We start from the raw sequence: 16,770 nt of genomic DNA, 5'->3' as shown, positions 1-16,770 counted from the left end.
ATGGCAATTTTAGTTGAAGACGTGTAACAAGGAATTCAGATTTATTTGACCAAATGTCATTTTTTACAACATCCATAATCCATTTAAGCATTGAGATCGACTAATAGCAAAAAAAAAAATCGAACAAAAGGCACAAGTCAAACTGATGAAAAGGGCATGTGTCACACTAATTAAACTCGTATTAAGAAAAGAAAAACAAATAATTTGATTAGAGGATTTTAAAATCATAAAAATTTGAAAAGAGTCCCATAGTGGTGAAGCACGGGTACATGTCAGGGAACGACGTCGTTTTGGAACTCGACCTGTTCGTCTCGGTGTTTACGCTTTTTCTGCAAATTCTGTTTCAGTATCATCATCATCATTAGCAACATTTAAATTCCAATGGCGCATTTTAAATGTTTAATAATAATAAATCCGAGATCCGTAAATTCTAAAGAGCTACCCAAATCCAAAGCTAACGGTCTTTGAGCTTCTCTTATCAAAAGTTTGTTCCTTTTTTTGGGCATAAAAATTGTTTCTTTTTCTTTCTATCAGAGTGTCTGAAAAAATTCAATGTCTTTCTTCTGATCTTTTCATCTCTCTCTAATCTATATCTATTTCTCAATCGAGGCAGCCATGGCCGAGGACCCTTCTTTCCTCCCCAAGGTACCTTTTTTTGTGTGTGTCGTTGGTTATTTAACGCTTGTCCTGTTTTAATCTGCTCGTGAGTGCTCTGATCTGATTAGGAGTTATCTTCTGTAGTTTTAGCTCCTAGTTTTTGTGTAATTTCATTATTCCTTTACTCTAAATCTATAAAAATTGATTCTTTCCGGCATTATAATATAAAAGTGTCTGAGATTTTCTTGATTTTATAATTTATACAGACAAATCTTTGGGTGTACCCATTTGACTTAAACAAACAAACAAGCAAGCTTGTTAACACGAGGACGTATATAAATGTATTGTCTTTTGCAGGATAGTTTTGTCTTGAAGCTTCCTAAAAAGTCCTCACTTGTTTTGAGAATGGTCGTTCTCCTCTTTGTAATGGTCTGTGCTGTGTACATTTGCTCCATTTGTCTTAAACAAATAGGAGTCAGCCCAAACTATGGTTTCTTGAACGTTGAAGTGTTTGAGAGACCTTGTCCTGAGCCTAACATTGAACCGTGGGACATTCCTTTTGTGCATTATCCTAAACCAAAGACATATAACAGGTAAAATGATAGATCAAAAAGTTCTAGACTTTATGATTTTTGGGTCTACGGTTACATTGATTAGTGCTTTGTGGGGTTTTGAATTTTTTATAGGGATGAATGTTCTTGCCACCCGGTTAGGTACTTTGCAATTCTCTCGATGCAGAGATCTGGTAGTGGCTGGTTTGAGACTTTACTTAACAATCATACTAATATAAGCTCCAATGGAGAGATATTTTCTGTGAAAGATAGGAGGGCTAATGTTTCCACCATTTTTGAGACTCTTGACAAAGTCTATAATCTAGACTGGTTGAGTAGTGCCTCTAAGAATGAGTGCACTTCCGCTGTTGGCTTCAAATGGATGCTTAATCAGGTAAAGTCACTGATATTCCCGGACATTGTGACACATCTCTAGTCTTTCTTACTCGTATGTTTTCGACTCTGCTTGAGTGCTTGCACAAAGAGATTGCTAGATTCCATCTTTGTCTACTGGTCACTGTTGCTTATAACTAACTACTTGTGAGTTTAAAGTGATATAATCTGGTTTAAAATAAAAGCTACAATGTTTAAATTTGAAAAAGATATATGTTTGCTTTTGCAGTATAGTTGTAAAGTTGAGAAACATGCTGCAGGGACTGGTCTTAAAGAAAAGATAAGGTTGTAGTTTTGAATGACCTCTTTCCTTCTCTCAGTGCTCTTCACCTATTAGGGAGACTCTGAGGATATGTCATTCGTGAAAGAGACATGTTTTGTTTTAGGGAGCTTCTTTGTGGCCCTGTTGATGTTAAACTTTGGGACTGAGTAAAAGTTAGGTTGAATGAGTATGTGATTTGATGTTGGAGGGAACTGAAGGATCCATGTAGTAGTAAGTGAACGAGTAAACATCTAAATTACTATATCTTATGATGGGTTTTGCATTGTAAACATTGCAGGGTCTAATGAAACATCATGAAGAAATAGTAGAATACTTCAAAACCCGAGGCGTCTCTGCAATTTTCCTATTCAGGAAAAACCTACTGCGCCGAATGATATCAGTACTCGCAAACTCTTACGACAGAGATGCTAAGCTGTTAAACGGGACTCACAAGTCTCACACCCATTCGGCCAAAGAAGCTGAGATATTGGCGGGTTACAAGCCAATGATCAACACAACACTTTTGATAACAGAGCTGAAGCAGATTCAAGATATGACTTCAAAAGCATTGGCTTACTTTAACACCACTCGACATATCCTCGTCTACTACGAAGATGTTGTCAAGAACCTCACGGTGATATATTACATCTTTTTCTTATTGAACTTAGTTACAGTCATTGGTTTCGTAAAATTATCTTATATGTGTTGAGAATGATGCAGAGACTAGACGATGTACAGGAGTTTCTAAAGGTCCCAAAACGTAAGTTAAAGAGCCGGCAAGTGAAGATTCATGGAGGTACATTGTCAAAACATGTACAGAACTGGGAAGAGATCCAAACCACACTCAAAGGAACCAGTTTCGAAAATTTCTTACTCCAAGAACACCGCAAATGATTTTTAAGTTTTGTATATATATATCAAAACAAAACCTTGTAGGAAATTTTGTTGTTTCTCTTTCTCTTTTTTTACCAATCTTCTTGTTCTTGCTATATGATTTGGTAATTGATAAAAAGAAATTGACCGCAGAGCGAGATTTTTAGATATTTTGTTAACCTCAACTACCAAAAACCGGTTAGAACCGAAATTAATTCTGAGCAAACCAAGTATACCCGTCGAACCGGAAGGTTAATTCGAGATTGATTGATTTAAACCGAATTAAACCAACCTTGTAGGAAATTAATTTGGCATTGATCATAAAGCCACAGAGCGAGATTTTAAGATATTTTGTAAACCTCAATAACCGTTTCGGTTAAAACAGAAATTAATTTCTGAGCAAACCAAATATCCTTGGTTAACCGGAAGGCTAATTGGAGATTGATTGAGTTAACCCGAAATAAACCACTCAGGCGTGCGGAGTTCAACACATGTTCGATACAAATTTGTTGATTTCAAATTGGGATTTGGGAATAGCAACGTTTTGATAAATAAAAATGGTGTCTTTGTAGCTGGAAATTGCAAAGACACACTGAGTGAGAGAGAGAGAGGGAGAGAGTGAGAGAAGATGGAGGAGAAACGGCGCGATTCTACTGGAACCCTAGCTTCTGGTGGTAGCACTGGAGATACTCCGGCATCTGAGCCGATGCCGGCGACACGGCGCCGAGGCGGAGGTTTGAAAAGGAAAGCGAATGCTCTCGGCGGTTCTAATTTCTCATCTTCTACGCCGTCTAAGAGGATGTTGACGCGTGAGAAGGCTATGCTTGCGTCTTTTTCTCCGGTGCATAATGGGCCTTTAACTAGAGCTCGTCAGGCTCCGAGTAATTTGGTTTCGGCGGCGGATGGGGTTAAGTCGGAGCTTTTGAATGTTGCGGTGGGTACGGATGGAGAGAAGCCTAAGGAGGAGGAAGAGCTTAATAAGGCGATCCGTGAGTGGGAGGCTAAGATCGAAGCTGATTTCGATGCTATTAGATCTCGTGACAGTAATGTTCATGTCGTGCCTAATCATTGTGGTTCGTGTTCTTCTACTTCTTCCTGTTTTTTTTTTTTTTTTTTTTGGGTTGAGACTGAAACCAAATTATTCATCTTTTTAACATTTGTCACTGTTTTGCTCTTTGCAAATTTCGAAACTTTATATGGAGATAGACTTTCCAAAGTAGGCCAAGTAAAGAATTTGAGGTAGTCTAGATTTTGGTTCTGGAACTTCTCTCACTGGGAATGTATATAATGTGTTTGATGCGTTCGAGATGAAGTTATACTGTTACACCTTGTGATACTAGAGCAAATTTCATTCTTTAAGGCTGATTGAAGTAGAATGTGGATGCTCATTTTTATCATGTAGAACTGATGCTCCTAGTCCTTGTCTTGTGGTAATGTTGAGCTAGAAAGTAATATGATATCTAAGTTTAGATTTTGAGTTGTTGGTGTTGTTTAGTCTTACACAATTTTGCACTATCCCATTTTGAGTAGTCTGTAAATTGGGTTCCTGTTCTTCATATTCTTTGAAGGTTGGTTTTCATGGGAAAAAATTCACCCGCTTGAGGAGCGTTCATTGCCCTCTTTCTTTAATGGCAAGTTGGAAGGTCGCACTTCTGAGGTATATATGGAAATACGGAATTGGATCATGAGGAAGTTTCATACCAATCCGAACATACAAATAGAACTAAAAGACTTAACAGAACTCGAGGTTGGAGACTCGGAGGCAAAGCAAGAGGTGATGGAATTCTTGGACTACTGGGGCTTAATCAATTTCCACCCATTTCCACCAGCAGATACTGGTTCTACGGCTCCTGATCATGATGATTTAGAGGATAAGGAGTCACTGCTTAACAGTTTATATCGATTTCAAGCTGATGAGGCTTGCCCTCCTATTGTCCACAAGCCTCGTCTTACAGCACAAGCTACACCATCAGGGTTGTTTCCAGATCCGATTGCTGCTGATGAATTGCTGAAACAAGAGGGTCCAGCAGTCGAATATCACTGCAATTCTTGTTCAGCTGATTGCTCTCGCAAGCGCTACCACTGCCCGAAACAGGTGTTTTATCTCCCTACTTATTTTCATTTCATCCATAGAAATGGATATTACTGCGTTCTTTTTGGTATTTTTTACTATGATCGTTTTATTTAAAACTTAAATGCTAATACTGAGTTTTTGACAGGCAGATTTTGACTTATGTACGGAATGCTTTAACAGTGGCAAGTTCAGCTCAGATATGTCATCTTCTGATTTCATACTAATGGAGCCTGCTGAGGCCCCTGGCGTTGGTAGTGGGAAGTGGACTGATCAAGAGACTCTTCTTCTCCTTGAAGCTTTAGAAATCTTCAAGGAAAATTGGAATGAGATTGCAGAGCATGTTGCTACAAAAACAAAAGCTCAATGTATGCTGCATTTTCTTCAAATGCCAATTGAGGATGCATTTCTTGATCAAATTGACCACAAAGATCCAAGCATAAAAGACACGACAGATTTAGCTGTGTCTAAAGATGATAAATCTGTTCCAAAAGATACACCTGTAGAGGCAGAGAATAAGACACGTGTTGATGAAGATGAGACTATGAAGGTAGTTTCAGAACCAGAAGTTGACAATGAAGGAAAAGTCTCTCAGGAATCTTCCAAACCTGAAGAAGAAACTAATGAAGTGGAAGCAGACCAGAAAACACCCAAACTAGAAACCGTCACTGATGAAAGATGTCAGGAGGAGACTGACGAAAACATTGCTCTGAAAGCTCTTGCTGAAGCTTTTGAAGATGTTGGTTATTCCTCCACACCTGAAGCCTCGTTTTCCTTTGCTGATTTAGGAAACCCTGTCATGGGACTGGTAAGTATTTTATGTAACACAGGAACTTTGCATTCATGGGGACTGCTAAGATTCTTCTTAATTTTACAAACGCACCCTCTTTCCTTTCTGATCTTGCAAGGCTTTTTTTTTTTTGTAGGCAGCCTTTCTGGTGCGATTGGCAGGATCTGATGTTGCTACTGCGTCAGCCCGGGCTTCCATAAAATCTCTTCAGAGTAATTCGGGACTGTTGCTTGCTACAAGACATTGTTACATTCTAGAAGACCCACCAGACAACAAGAAGGATTCAACTGAATCTAAAAGGTTTCGCAGTTATACGATGATCTTTCTCAACATTCTATGTTTTTGTTCTGCTCTCAATCTTTTGGAGATATGGGTTGTTTTTTCTTAAATCTAAAACTAGCAAGACATTTGCAGTGCGGATGCAGAGGATAATGATGAAAATGTCCATAAAGATGAGCAACCAGAAGAAAAAATCCAGAAAGCAGAAGACGTCTCAGATGATAGGGAAATGCCAGATACTGACACAGGTAAAGAAAATCAGAATTCAGTCTCTGAAGAAAAGCAACCTGGTTCTCGAACTGAAAATTCTACTACAAAACCAGATGCCGTACAAGAAAAAAGATCTAGTAAGCCAGTCACAACTGACAGTTCAGAGAAACCAGCGGATGTAATATGTCAATCGCAGGACAAATGTTCAGGGAAGGAGCTTCAAGAACCTTTGAAGGATGGGAATAAGCTTTGTAGTGAAAATAAAGACGCCTCTCAAGCAACTGTCTCCCAGTCAGCGGCAGATGATGCTTCTCAGCCAGAAGCATCAAAAGATGTGGAGATGAAAGATACACTACAGTCAGAGAAGGATCCTCAAGATGTGGTCGCAACAGTAGGAGAGGAGGTTCAACAGGCTAAGGAGGAGGGTGCAAAGGATGTTCTTAGTCCTCCAGATACGTCTGTTGTTCAGCAGCCCATTGGATCAGCTTCTGCAACGGAAAATGGAACAGCTGGTTCTCTCTCTCTCTCCCTCTCTCTCTACACATAAAAGCTTTACCTGTACGGCATGATTCTTGTATATCTTATTGGTTTATTGTCTAAATGCTGTTTTGCAGGTGAAATTCCAAAGAAAGAAGGAAAGAAAGAGAAGGATGTTTGTGAAGGGACAAAAGACAAACATAACATCGAGAAGCTTAAGCGCGCAGCTATCTCCGCTATCTCAGCCGCAGCAGTAAAGGCAAAGAATCTTGCAAAGCAAGAAGAAGATCATATCCGACAACTTTCTGGATCATTGATAGAGAAGCAGGTAAGATATTGTTCAAGTGTGTGCAGGTTAGATTCCGTTTTGGTGCTTTATTGTTCAGAGTTGTAACGTAATAATGAGGGGTTTTTTAATTATATATGTAAGCAGTTACATAAACTAGAAGCAAAGCTATCTATCTTCAATGAAGCTGAAAGCTTGACAATGAGGGTAAGAGAGCAATTAGAAAGGTCAAGGCAACGGCTATATCATGAAAGGGCTCAGATCATAGCAGCTCGACTAGGTGTCCCACCTTCAATGTCCTCAAAAGCATCGTTACCAACAAACAGAATCGCTGCAAATTTTGCTAATGTAGGTCCAAGGCCTCCCTTGGGCATGGCATTTCCCCGCCCACCAATGCCAAGGCCCCCTCCAGGTTTCACTATTCCTGGTTCTTTTGTAGCTGGTACAACAATGGCCGGAAGCTCAGACCCATCTCCAGGTTCAGACAATGTTTCTTCGGTTTAGTGGTCTTACATCATAGTGTTCAGATTTGCGAGGTAGCTCTTCTTGATGTTCTGTTTCTAAGCCAAGGTACATTATCCCACCTTCTGCGGCTTCAACCTTTGAGCTTGGTTTATTTTCTGGAGATTTGTCGGACGTATGTAGGAGACGGTGATATTGAGAAATTAGTTAGGGGTTTTAGACCCATCAATTAATGTTTAATGTAACTGTCAAATGAAGCTTTCGGAGATATGTGAATGTGTTTATGGTTACTTTGAACTTTAATGAATTGTAACGTTGAACAGAGATATATGATTCCGCAAAAGGTCGTGGGAATGTTTTTCTATGGATTATGGTTATACCCAAAAGCGTACATGTGCTAAGAGTGTCCGTTAATAAATTCAGGTTCTTGTTTCTTCGACAAGATCTCTTTCAGAGGCTTTTTTAGATCACAGCTGCTACAAACGTAATGAGTTAACAACAACTCCCGCCTTTTCCCTCTACGCTGACTAACCCCAATTCAAACCCGGTTGGATTATTTTCTAAACGTATAAACCGATATGGTCCAAACTTCAAACGGCACACATGCAAAAAGGAGTAGAGGCCAAATTAGAGAGAGACTACGGTTTTTTCTTGAAAGAGCAAATATAGATGATATATGGTAGAGAAGAGACACGCTTTGCCCTAAATATAGTAATAAGTGTTATCATTTTGTCAGAAGAGATGATGTCTCCTCCTTCATAGGAGAAAGCCTATTTCTCCAAGCTGTTTCTACAATTTCTCTCTCCCTTTCATTCTCTTTCTAACCTTCTTCATCACATATTCTCCAGATTCTGTTTCTATTGCGTTAAGATTTTGATTCCTGAGTATTTTGTATTTTGCTTGAGATACAAGGCTGTTGCGTCGAGGATCACCGGGGAGAAGGTTTCTCAACCGTTGAGAAACCCTTCACCGACAAAAACAGAGACAAACAATGGCGGAATCGCCGGTGGACTCACCTCCTGCTCCTGAAACCTCAAATGGCACACCGCCTTCAAATGGGACAACACCTTCAGATGGGTCATCATCGCCGCCATCACCACCTTCTTTACCTCCACCGTCATCCGATTCTGCTCCTCCGCCAAATAACAAAGATGGCTCAGCTTCTTCTTCACCCCCCCCTGCACCTCCGAGTCAGGAAACCACTCCTCCTCCATCGCCGCCGGTTGTAGCTAATCCGCCACCGAAAACTCCAGAGACCCCTCCTGCTCCACCTTCACCTGAAGGCTCAAATCCGGTAACGCCGCCGGCACCACCACAAACACCGTCGAACCAATCACCGCCTTTAGATAGACCATCTCCTCCTTCTCCTGGTGCCAATGATGACCGTAACAGAACCAATGGTGGTAATAACAGAGATAGTTTCACTCCGTTACAACCATCTTCAGGGAACAGAACTTCCGGTGATGGTGGCTCACCTTCACCGCCTCGGTCAAGTAGCCCTCCTCGGAATAGTGGAGATTTAGACTCATTGTTATCAGGGAAACATCATCCACAAGCCAACATTGGATTGATTATTGGAGTTCTTGTAGGAGCAGGGCTTTTGCTTCTACTTCTAGTGTGTGTTTGCATCTGTTGCAAGAAGAAAAAGAAAAAGTCCCCTCAGGTCAACCACATGCACTACTACAATAACAATCCTTATGGAGCACCAACAGGTAATGTAAAAGGAGCATTGATTAGAGTTTAGTATAACCGGAATTTGTAGTCTAATGGTGTGTGTGTGTTTAAGCCCATTAGTGTGCAAAAGAGTTAGACGTTAGATGCTAAAGGAGATGTTGCGTACTGTAGGTAATGGTGGTTATTATAAGGGAACACCTCAAGATCATGTGGTAAATATGGCTGCTCAAGGAGGAGGGAATTGGGGACCAAAGCAACCTGTGTCTGGTCCTCACAGTGACAAATCCAACTTAACCGGTCCAAGTGCTACACCGTCGCCTCAAGCTGCGACTCTTGGTCACAACCAAAGCACTTTCACATACGATGAACTGTCCATTGCAACAGAAGGTTTCGCTCAGTCGAATTTGCTGGGACAAGGAGGATTTGGGTATGTTCATAAAGGTGTTTTGCATAGTGGCAAAGAAGTTGCAGTGAAGAGTCTTAAACTTGGAAGTGGACAAGGCGAACGAGAGTTTCAAGCAGAGGTTGATATCATTAGCCGTGTCCATCATCGTCATCTCGTTTCTCTTGTTGGATATTGCATCTCTGGTGGTCAAAGGCTTTTGGTTTATGAGTTTATACCTAATAACACTCTTGAATTCCATCTTCACGGTACATTCATTTAACAGAATACTTGCTTGAATTAACAACTTGAAGTATGGTTTCTCTTTAACCAATAACTTGATTGAAATTTTAGGTAAGGGTCGTCCGGTTTTGGAATGGTCTACACGAGTGAAGATTGCACTGGGATCAGCTAGAGGTCTTGCATATTTGCATGAAGACTGTAAGCACATATTAATCTCACACTGATGTAGCTACTATAAATCTCGCTCTCTTTAAGATAATATAAGATTCTATATTTTACATCAATGGTAGGTCATCCTCGCATTATCCATAGAGATATCAAAGCTGCAAACATTCTTCTCGATTTCAGTTTTGAAACCAAGGTATATATTGACTCTTGTACTACTTCTACTTTCATTTCCCCTTAAATTTGTTCCAAAGCTGTGTCGAAGTGTATTGATGTCTATTGTGTACTCAGGTTGCAGATTTTGGATTAGCTAAGCTATCTCAAGACAACTATACTCATGTCTCCACTCGTGTCATGGGAACTTTCGGGTAAATAGCTTTTGTGAACGATCCAAATTAGTCAATTGCATATAGAGCACTTATTCACTCGGTTTCATTTATCTTTCTTTGATTCAGATACTTAGCTCCAGAGTATGCATCAAGCGGAAAGTTATCCGACAAATCTGATGTTTTTTCATTTGGAGTAATGCTTCTTGAGCTCATAACCGGACGACCTCCAGTGGATCTAACTGGAGAAATGGAAGACAGTTTGGTAGATTGGGTAAGTCGTCGGGTCTGCCTCTTCTGTTTACTTGTTTTATCTCCAAAACACTTGCAAAAAGAAAAACAAAATCTTACTATTTTTGTTGTTGCAGGCAAGGCCTTTATGTTTGAAAGCAGCTCAAGATGGAGACTACAACCAATTGGCAGATTCGCGTCTGGAGCTAAACTACGATCAACAAGAGATGGCTCGAATGGCTTCTTGTGCAGCTGCAGCAATCAGACACTCAGCAAGAAGACGTCCTAAGATGAGCCAGGTTTAAAAACACTTCGTATATAATTCTTTTGTTATGAATTACACAATTAATCTTGATGATAAATATGACATACTAAATGAATCTTGAAACATGTGTATATATAATAAATGAAAGATTGTAAGAGCACTAGAAGGAGATATGTCAATGGAGGATCTAAGTGAAGGAACAAGACCAGGACAAAGCACGTACTTGAGCCCCGGAAGCGTGAGCTCAGAGTATGACGCTAGCTCGTACAGTGCAGACATGAAAAAATTCAAGAAATTGGCTTTAGAGAGCAAAGAGTATCAGAGCAGTGAATATGGTGGAACAAGTGAGTATGGCTTGAATCCGTCTGCTTCAAGTAGTGAAGAAATGAATAGAGGTTCAATGAAACGCAATCCTCAGCTTTGAAAAGAACACACACACACACACTTGTCATAATATTCACTTTCTTCTCTCTTCCTTTTGGCTTCTTCTTTTTCAATGTTTTCTTCATTCTGCGTCAAAATTTTGCAGTGTGACAGTTTGAATTATGATGTTATTAGGAGTGTGATATTTTGACCAGAGAGATTAGTTTGGTTTTGTTGAAATATATATTTAGGTACAAAGCCTTATTCCATTACCACGTTAATTATGTTTTTATAATCAAGATTTTTATTGTGTTTATCGACGTTGTATTAAAAGATCCGAACAATTTACAAAAAATCATATTAAACAAGTGTCACAGACGTAACTTTAAAGTTTTTTGTAATCTTTTTTTGTTTTGGGTAAATATTAAAGAGTCGATTAATGAAAAAATTGACCCAATGGGCCGGTTCGAAAAAGTTGTCTTTCTCTCTTCTCTCTCTCGATTCCACAGTTTTTCTTGAGTTCTTTCTTCTTCTTCTTCTTCTTCTTCTTCTTCTTCTCTTGGGTGGGACTCAAAAACATAAAGAAACATTTTATAGAGATCTTTGTTTCTTCTCCCGCATTTTGAGTGTAGCATCTGTAGCTGAAAGGTAGCCAAAGCGAGATCTGAGTAACGGAGTTAATCTAAAGGGAGATCAGCAATGGCGCAACCTCTCGTGAAGAAAGACGATGATCACGACGATGAGTGTATGCTTAAATTCCCTTATAATTTAATATGATTCTTGTGTTTCGAATTTATCTGGTTTATTAAGTTTTAGATCCAGATGTTAATCTTCTAGATCTGATCGACACAGTCCCGTGTATTTGTGATTTTGGTTGCGTAGATCTACAATCTCGAGTACTCACCCAGACTGTTGTGTGTTTGTGATAATTACATACATTGTTTAGTTTTGATCAACGATCCCTGTGTGAATTGTTCTTTTGCTTATTTCAATTTCTGATTATTTTTGTTGGATCAGTGGAGTATTCTCCATTCATGGGAATTGAGAAGGGAGCTGTACTTCAAGAAGCTAGAGTCTTTAATGACGCTCAGGTTGATCCTAGAAGATGCTCTCAGGTCATCACCAAACTTCTTTATTTGCTTAACCAAGGGGAGTCATTCACCAAGGTTAGTGTCCCTGACCCTTCTTATCCCTTCCCGATGGTTGTTTGTTTGATATTGTAGTATCACATGTGGTGTGAATTGACAAGTTTTAATTCTGTTTTCTTATGCAGGTCGAAGCAACGGAAGTTTTCTTTTCAGTTACAAAGCTTTTCCAGTCGAAAGACACTGGTTTGAGGAGAATGGTCTACTTGATCATTAAGGAGTTATCTCCATCATCGGATGAGGTTTGCAAATCTTACTAAAAGTTTAAATACGGAAAATCATGGCGCTTATTTGTAGGTTTAATTGCAAGATATGTTGTTTGTTTTTTTTCACCCATATAGGTTATCATTGTAACAAGCTCCCTGATGAAGGACATGAACAGTAAAATTGATATGTATCGAGCTAATGCTATCCGTGTCCTCTGCCGGATTATTGACGGAACGCTTCTCACTCAAATTGAGCGATACTTGAAACAAGCCATTGTGGATAAGAATCCCGTTGTTTCAAGTGCTGCTTTAGTCAGTGGGCTTCACTTGCTAAGGGTACCTTTTACACCCCAAAACTATTATTAGGTTGTTTCTGATTTTTAATGTTATGCTTATATTCTTATATTGTCTCTTACAGACAAACCCAGAAATTGTTAAAAGATGGAGCAATGAGGTTCAAGAAGGTATTCAGTCCAGATCTGCCCTTGTTCAGTTTCATGCCCTAGCTTTGCTCCATCAGGTACGTTTCTTGCATTGGTATTACCGAAGTCAAATTGGTTTATGTTTCTGCTCTTTGTTTAATTAAATAGCCACTGAGAGGTGTTACTATGAGTATTGGACTAGAAACACACACAATAAGTTTTATGTAGCGGCATCATCACTCTGTATCATGATCATTTCCAGCAACTTTATTTTCTTGTGAGGTTCAATCTGTGCCTAGAGTCTGTCTCTGATACTGCTGATTCTAGCATATGCATCTTTTTAAGTTTGAAGGCCAACATATTATGTGCCTAAACTTGAAGTCGTACTAGTTAGCAAATGATATGTATCGCTGCTGTTACAAAAATACTGCCAACATGATATGCTTTCCATCTTTATTTATTAAGGTAGTGAGAGTTAATCTAATAGTTGTTGAAAATCAATTATCATGTTCAGATACGGCAAAATGATCGCTTGGCTGTTAGCAAGTTGGTTGGTAGCTTGACCAGGGGATCTGTCCGCTCGCCCTTGGCTCAGTGTCTTTTGATACGTTATACCAGCCAGGTTACTCCTCTCCTCTGTTTGATCATTTGATATGTGGATGAAAATATTTGCGTTATTTAGCTTTAGTTTCTATTATCCAGGTTATCCGTGACATGGCCAACCACGGTCAATCTGGAGAACGTCCGTTCTATGAATTTCTGGAGAGTTGCCTTCGCCATAAAGCTGAAATGGTGATCCTTGAGGCTGCCAGGGCGATCACTGAGCTTGATGGTGTGACAAGCCGAGAATTAACTCCAGCAATCACTGTTCTCCAGCTCTTTTTGAGTTCCCCCAGACCAGTGTTGAGATTTGCTGCTGTTCGGACTCTGAACAAGGTTTACAATGCTTTCTTAGATCAAAATCTTTATAAAGAAGAATTCTTTCAACTCTTCTCTTTGTATATTGAGAAATGATTTTATGTTTTTCTGGGTGGGTTCATCATTTAACTGTACACTAAACACAAGTTTGAACTACAGGTTGCAATGACTCATCCTATGGCTGTCACCAACTGCAACATTGATATGGAGAGTTTAATTTCTGATCAGAATAGAAGCATTGCTACACTCGCAATAACCACACTCTTGAAAACAGGGAACGAATCAAGTGTAGAACGCTTGATGAAGCAGATAACTAATTTTATGTCAGATATTGCTGATGAGTTCAAAATTGTGGTCGTGGAAGCAATAAGATCGTTGTGTGTGAAATTTCCACTGAAATACAGATCCTTGTAAGTGAAGTCTTAGGGTGTTTCTTATTTGTAGTTTCTTTTTCGAGCATTGCTATTCTTTTGAATGATTTGAATATGTTACAGTGTCTCTATAGCATTTGGCTTATGATTAATCTGTCACCTTTTTATTTATAGGATGACCTTCTTAAGCAACGTTCTTAGGGAGGAAGGTGGATTTGAGTATAAAAGAGCAATAGTGGATTCTATTGTGACCATTATCAGAGATATTCCTGATGCGAAAGAAAGTGGATTGCTTCATCTTTGTGAATTCATTGAAGATTGTGAATTCACATATCTTTCAACACAGGTAAACTATTTTATCCAACACCCATCTGTGGTTGCTATTAAAAACGGCTTATGTGATATTTAAATGTGTTTTGTCGCGTAGATCCTTCATTTTCTGGGAATTGAGGGACCTAACACCTCAGATCCAAGCAAGTATATACGATATATTTACAACCGTGTGCATCTTGAAAATGCCACTGTCCGGGCTGCTGCTGTTTCCACACTTGCAAAGTTTGGATTTATGGTTGAATCCTTGAAGGTATGTGTAGTTATCTTGCCAACCCATTTTTCTCGTTTTATATTCTTTGACTGATGATAAAGAGCACAATCAATGGATGCTTGGCAGCCCCGGATTACCATTCTGTTGAAGCGCTGCATCTATGACAGTGATGATGAGGTGCGTTCCTAAACATTGCTGTTTCTGTATGTCTGTTGTGGCCCCTTGAGTCGGTTGCATCATTGAACATACATGCATGTGTTTCCCTTTGTTAACATTTTCTGAGGTGAGAAGCATGCAAGTCGTGTCATGATTCTTTCCTTGATTTTGAGTTGCGACCTCTTTTTATCTTAAGGTCCGTGATAGAGCAACACTATTTTTGAGTGTTCTTGGTGGTGATGGTACTGTTGACACTGATAAAGAGACCAAGGATTTTCTGTTCGGTTCCCTGGAGGTTCCTCTGGTCAACTTGGAAACTAGTTTGAAGAATTATGTGAGTTATCAATTCTCAGTTTTCATAACCTTCTTAGCACACCACTTATCTTAAATCTTTGATTATGCAGGAGCCCTCTGAAGAAGCTTTTGATGTCGATTCCGTGTCTAAGGAAGTTAAATCCCAGCCCCTTGCAGAGAAGAAAGCCCAGGGTAAAAAGCCCACTGGTCTTGGTGCACCACCAGCTGCACCTGCTTCTGGTTTTGATGGCTACGAAAAACTTCTCTCATCTATTCCAGAGTTTGCCGCCTTCGGAAAACTTTTCAAGGTTAGGGCTGATTTTTCTTCTGTTTCAATCTAATTTTTTTGGCTTACCTTGTTTTGCCTTAACTTGTACATCCTTTTTTTTCAGTCTTCTCCGCCTGTGGAGCTAACTGAACCAGAAACAGAATACGCCGTCAATGTTGTAAAGCATATCTATGACAGTCATGTGGTGTTGCAGTACAACTGCACTAACACAGTCCCAGAGCAGTTGTTGGAGAGGGTATAGAACAGTCATGTGGTGTAAAGCATATCTTATCCTTACGTTCCTCATGTCACTAATTCTGGAATGGTTTTGTAGGTCAATGTCATTGTAGATGCTTCAGAAGCAGAGGAATTCAATGAAGTAACTTCAAAGGCCCTAAACTCACTTCCTTATGATAAGCCTGGTCAAGCCTTTGTGGTTTTTAAGAAGCCAGCAGGGGTCCCTGCTGTTGGAAAGTTCTCCAACACATTAACTTTCGTTGTTAAGGAGGTACATGTTGAACAGGCTTTTCACTTCCATCTTTTTATTTCGCTAAAATGATGTTCAAACAATCTCATAATACTTTGTGGAGAACTCTGGTAATCACTGACGCATTTAGAGAGGAAGTTCTAGAGTGACTCTAATTAATCACAGAGACCAAAAGAAAACAACATGACTAGTTTGTTTGTGCCTAATCAGGTTGACCCAAGCACAGGTGAAGCAGATGCAGATGATGATGGAGTAGAAGATGAGTACCAGCTGGAAGATCTTGAGGTTGTAGCTGGAGATTACATGGTGAAAGTGGGTGTCTCCAATTTCAGGAATGCATGGGAAAACATGGATGAAGAAGATGAGCGTGTAGACGAATATGGTCTTGGCCAAAGAGATAGCTTAGGAGAAGCTGTAAACGCTGTCACTGATCTTCTTGGCATGCAGATTTGCGAGGTTAGTCTTTTCCACTTTTTTCTCATAGTCGATAGAGAAACTACTAGACTTGACCCGCTGAGACTTTTGAGGGCTAGGATTATTGTGGATAAAGTCTTTTTTGAGTAATATGAGCATTTGTTGTGTTCCCGGAAATTGAAACTGACACTAGAGATGCAAATGGCAGGGGACGGAGACAATTCCGACCAACGCAAGGTCACACACGTGTTTATTGTCAGGTGTGTATATAGGGAATGTGAAAGTGTTAGTGAGGGCACAGTTTGGAATGGACAGCTCAAAGGACATTGCAATGAAACTGACAGTTAGAGCTGAGGACGTTTCTGTCGCAGACGCCATTCACGAGATTGTTGCCTGCGGTTAAAAACCCTCGCGTTGCTACAAAAGTATTGTTAAAGATCCCCATTTACCCAACCTTCATAATACATGAACTATTATAAATAGTATAGTGTTTTCTTCTCTCTCTTTTTTTTGTCCCTACAACCATTTCTGTCAAATACTGTGGAGGTTTCTCTTTTATAATTTGACGATGCTTTTTTGATTTTTTATTTCTAAATTTTTTTCTCGTTTTTTCTCGCCAAGTGAATGAATACATTACAGAAGTTG

General features: G+C 39.6%; 4 protein-coding genes across 7 annotated transcripts; all 4 read left to right on the top strand.

Moving 5' to 3' along the window:
- Positions 1–299: 299 nt before the first annotated feature.
- On the top strand, positions 300–2,828 carry LOC104721352 (uncharacterized). The gene is made up of 5 exons (XM_010439316.3): positions 300–645; positions 955–1,190; positions 1,284–1,542; positions 2,102–2,437; positions 2,524–2,828. The coding sequence occupies exons 1-5, from the start codon at positions 616–618 to the stop codon at positions 2,695–2,697; spliced, it is 1,035 nt and encodes a 344-aa protein (XP_010437618.2). The 5' UTR covers positions 300–615; the 3' UTR covers positions 2,698–2,828.
- Positions 2,829–3,112: 284 nt separating this feature from the next.
- LOC104721351 (SWI/SNF complex subunit SWI3D) lies at positions 3,113–7,637 on the top strand. 4 transcript variants are annotated; one of them, XM_087474417.1, is made up of 8 exons: positions 3,148–3,749; positions 4,245–4,771; positions 4,896–5,555; positions 5,674–5,837; positions 5,952–6,064; positions 6,140–6,538; positions 6,641–6,831; positions 6,937–7,637. In XM_087474417.1, exons 1-8 carry the CDS (start codon positions 3,305–3,307, stop codon positions 7,291–7,293), a joined length of 2,856 nt encoding a protein of 951 aa, XP_087330543.1. In that variant the 5' UTR covers positions 3,148–3,304; the 3' UTR covers positions 7,294–7,637. The 4 variants fall into 4 exon arrangements, with proteins under 4 accessions (XP_087330542.1, XP_087330543.1, XP_087330544.1 ...); XM_087474419.1 differs by having other exon boundaries at positions 3,204–3,749; positions 4,900–5,555; XM_087474416.1 differs by having other exon boundaries at positions 3,113–3,749; positions 5,952–6,538.
- Positions 7,638–7,928: 291 nt separating this feature from the next.
- Positions 7,929–11,216, top strand: LOC104721350 (proline-rich receptor-like protein kinase PERK5). Its single transcript, XM_010439313.2, has 8 exons — positions 7,929–8,963; positions 9,097–9,576; positions 9,662–9,748; positions 9,841–9,911; positions 10,007–10,083; positions 10,171–10,315; positions 10,410–10,571; positions 10,686–11,216. The coding sequence occupies exons 1-8, from the start codon at positions 8,243–8,245 to the stop codon at positions 10,959–10,961; spliced, it is 2,019 nt and encodes a 672-aa protein (XP_010437615.2). The 5' UTR covers positions 7,929–8,242; the 3' UTR covers positions 10,962–11,216.
- On the top strand, positions 11,201–16,705 carry LOC104721349 (coatomer subunit gamma). The gene is made up of 17 exons (XM_010439311.3): positions 11,201–11,645; positions 11,918–12,066; positions 12,174–12,287; positions 12,387–12,587; positions 12,670–12,771; positions 13,188–13,295; positions 13,376–13,609; positions 13,751–14,001; positions 14,137–14,308; positions 14,390–14,545; positions 14,633–14,683; positions 14,859–14,996; positions 15,067–15,264; positions 15,349–15,480; positions 15,559–15,732; positions 15,922–16,167; positions 16,334–16,705. The coding sequence occupies exons 1-17, from the start codon at positions 11,600–11,602 to the stop codon at positions 16,526–16,528; spliced, it is 2,667 nt and encodes an 888-aa protein (XP_010437613.1). The 5' UTR covers positions 11,201–11,599; the 3' UTR covers positions 16,529–16,705.
- Positions 16,706–16,770: the final 65 nt, after the last annotated feature.

This window comes from Camelina sativa, chromosome 11, assembly GCF_030686135.1.
Source record: "Camelina sativa cultivar CO46 ecotype springtype chromosome 11, ASM3068613v1".
NCBI lineage: Eukaryota > Viridiplantae > Streptophyta > Magnoliopsida > Brassicales > Brassicaceae > Camelina > Camelina sativa.
Note: the sequence above shows the minus strand (reverse complement) of the source record. Positions and strands in the feature narration are given on the sequence as shown.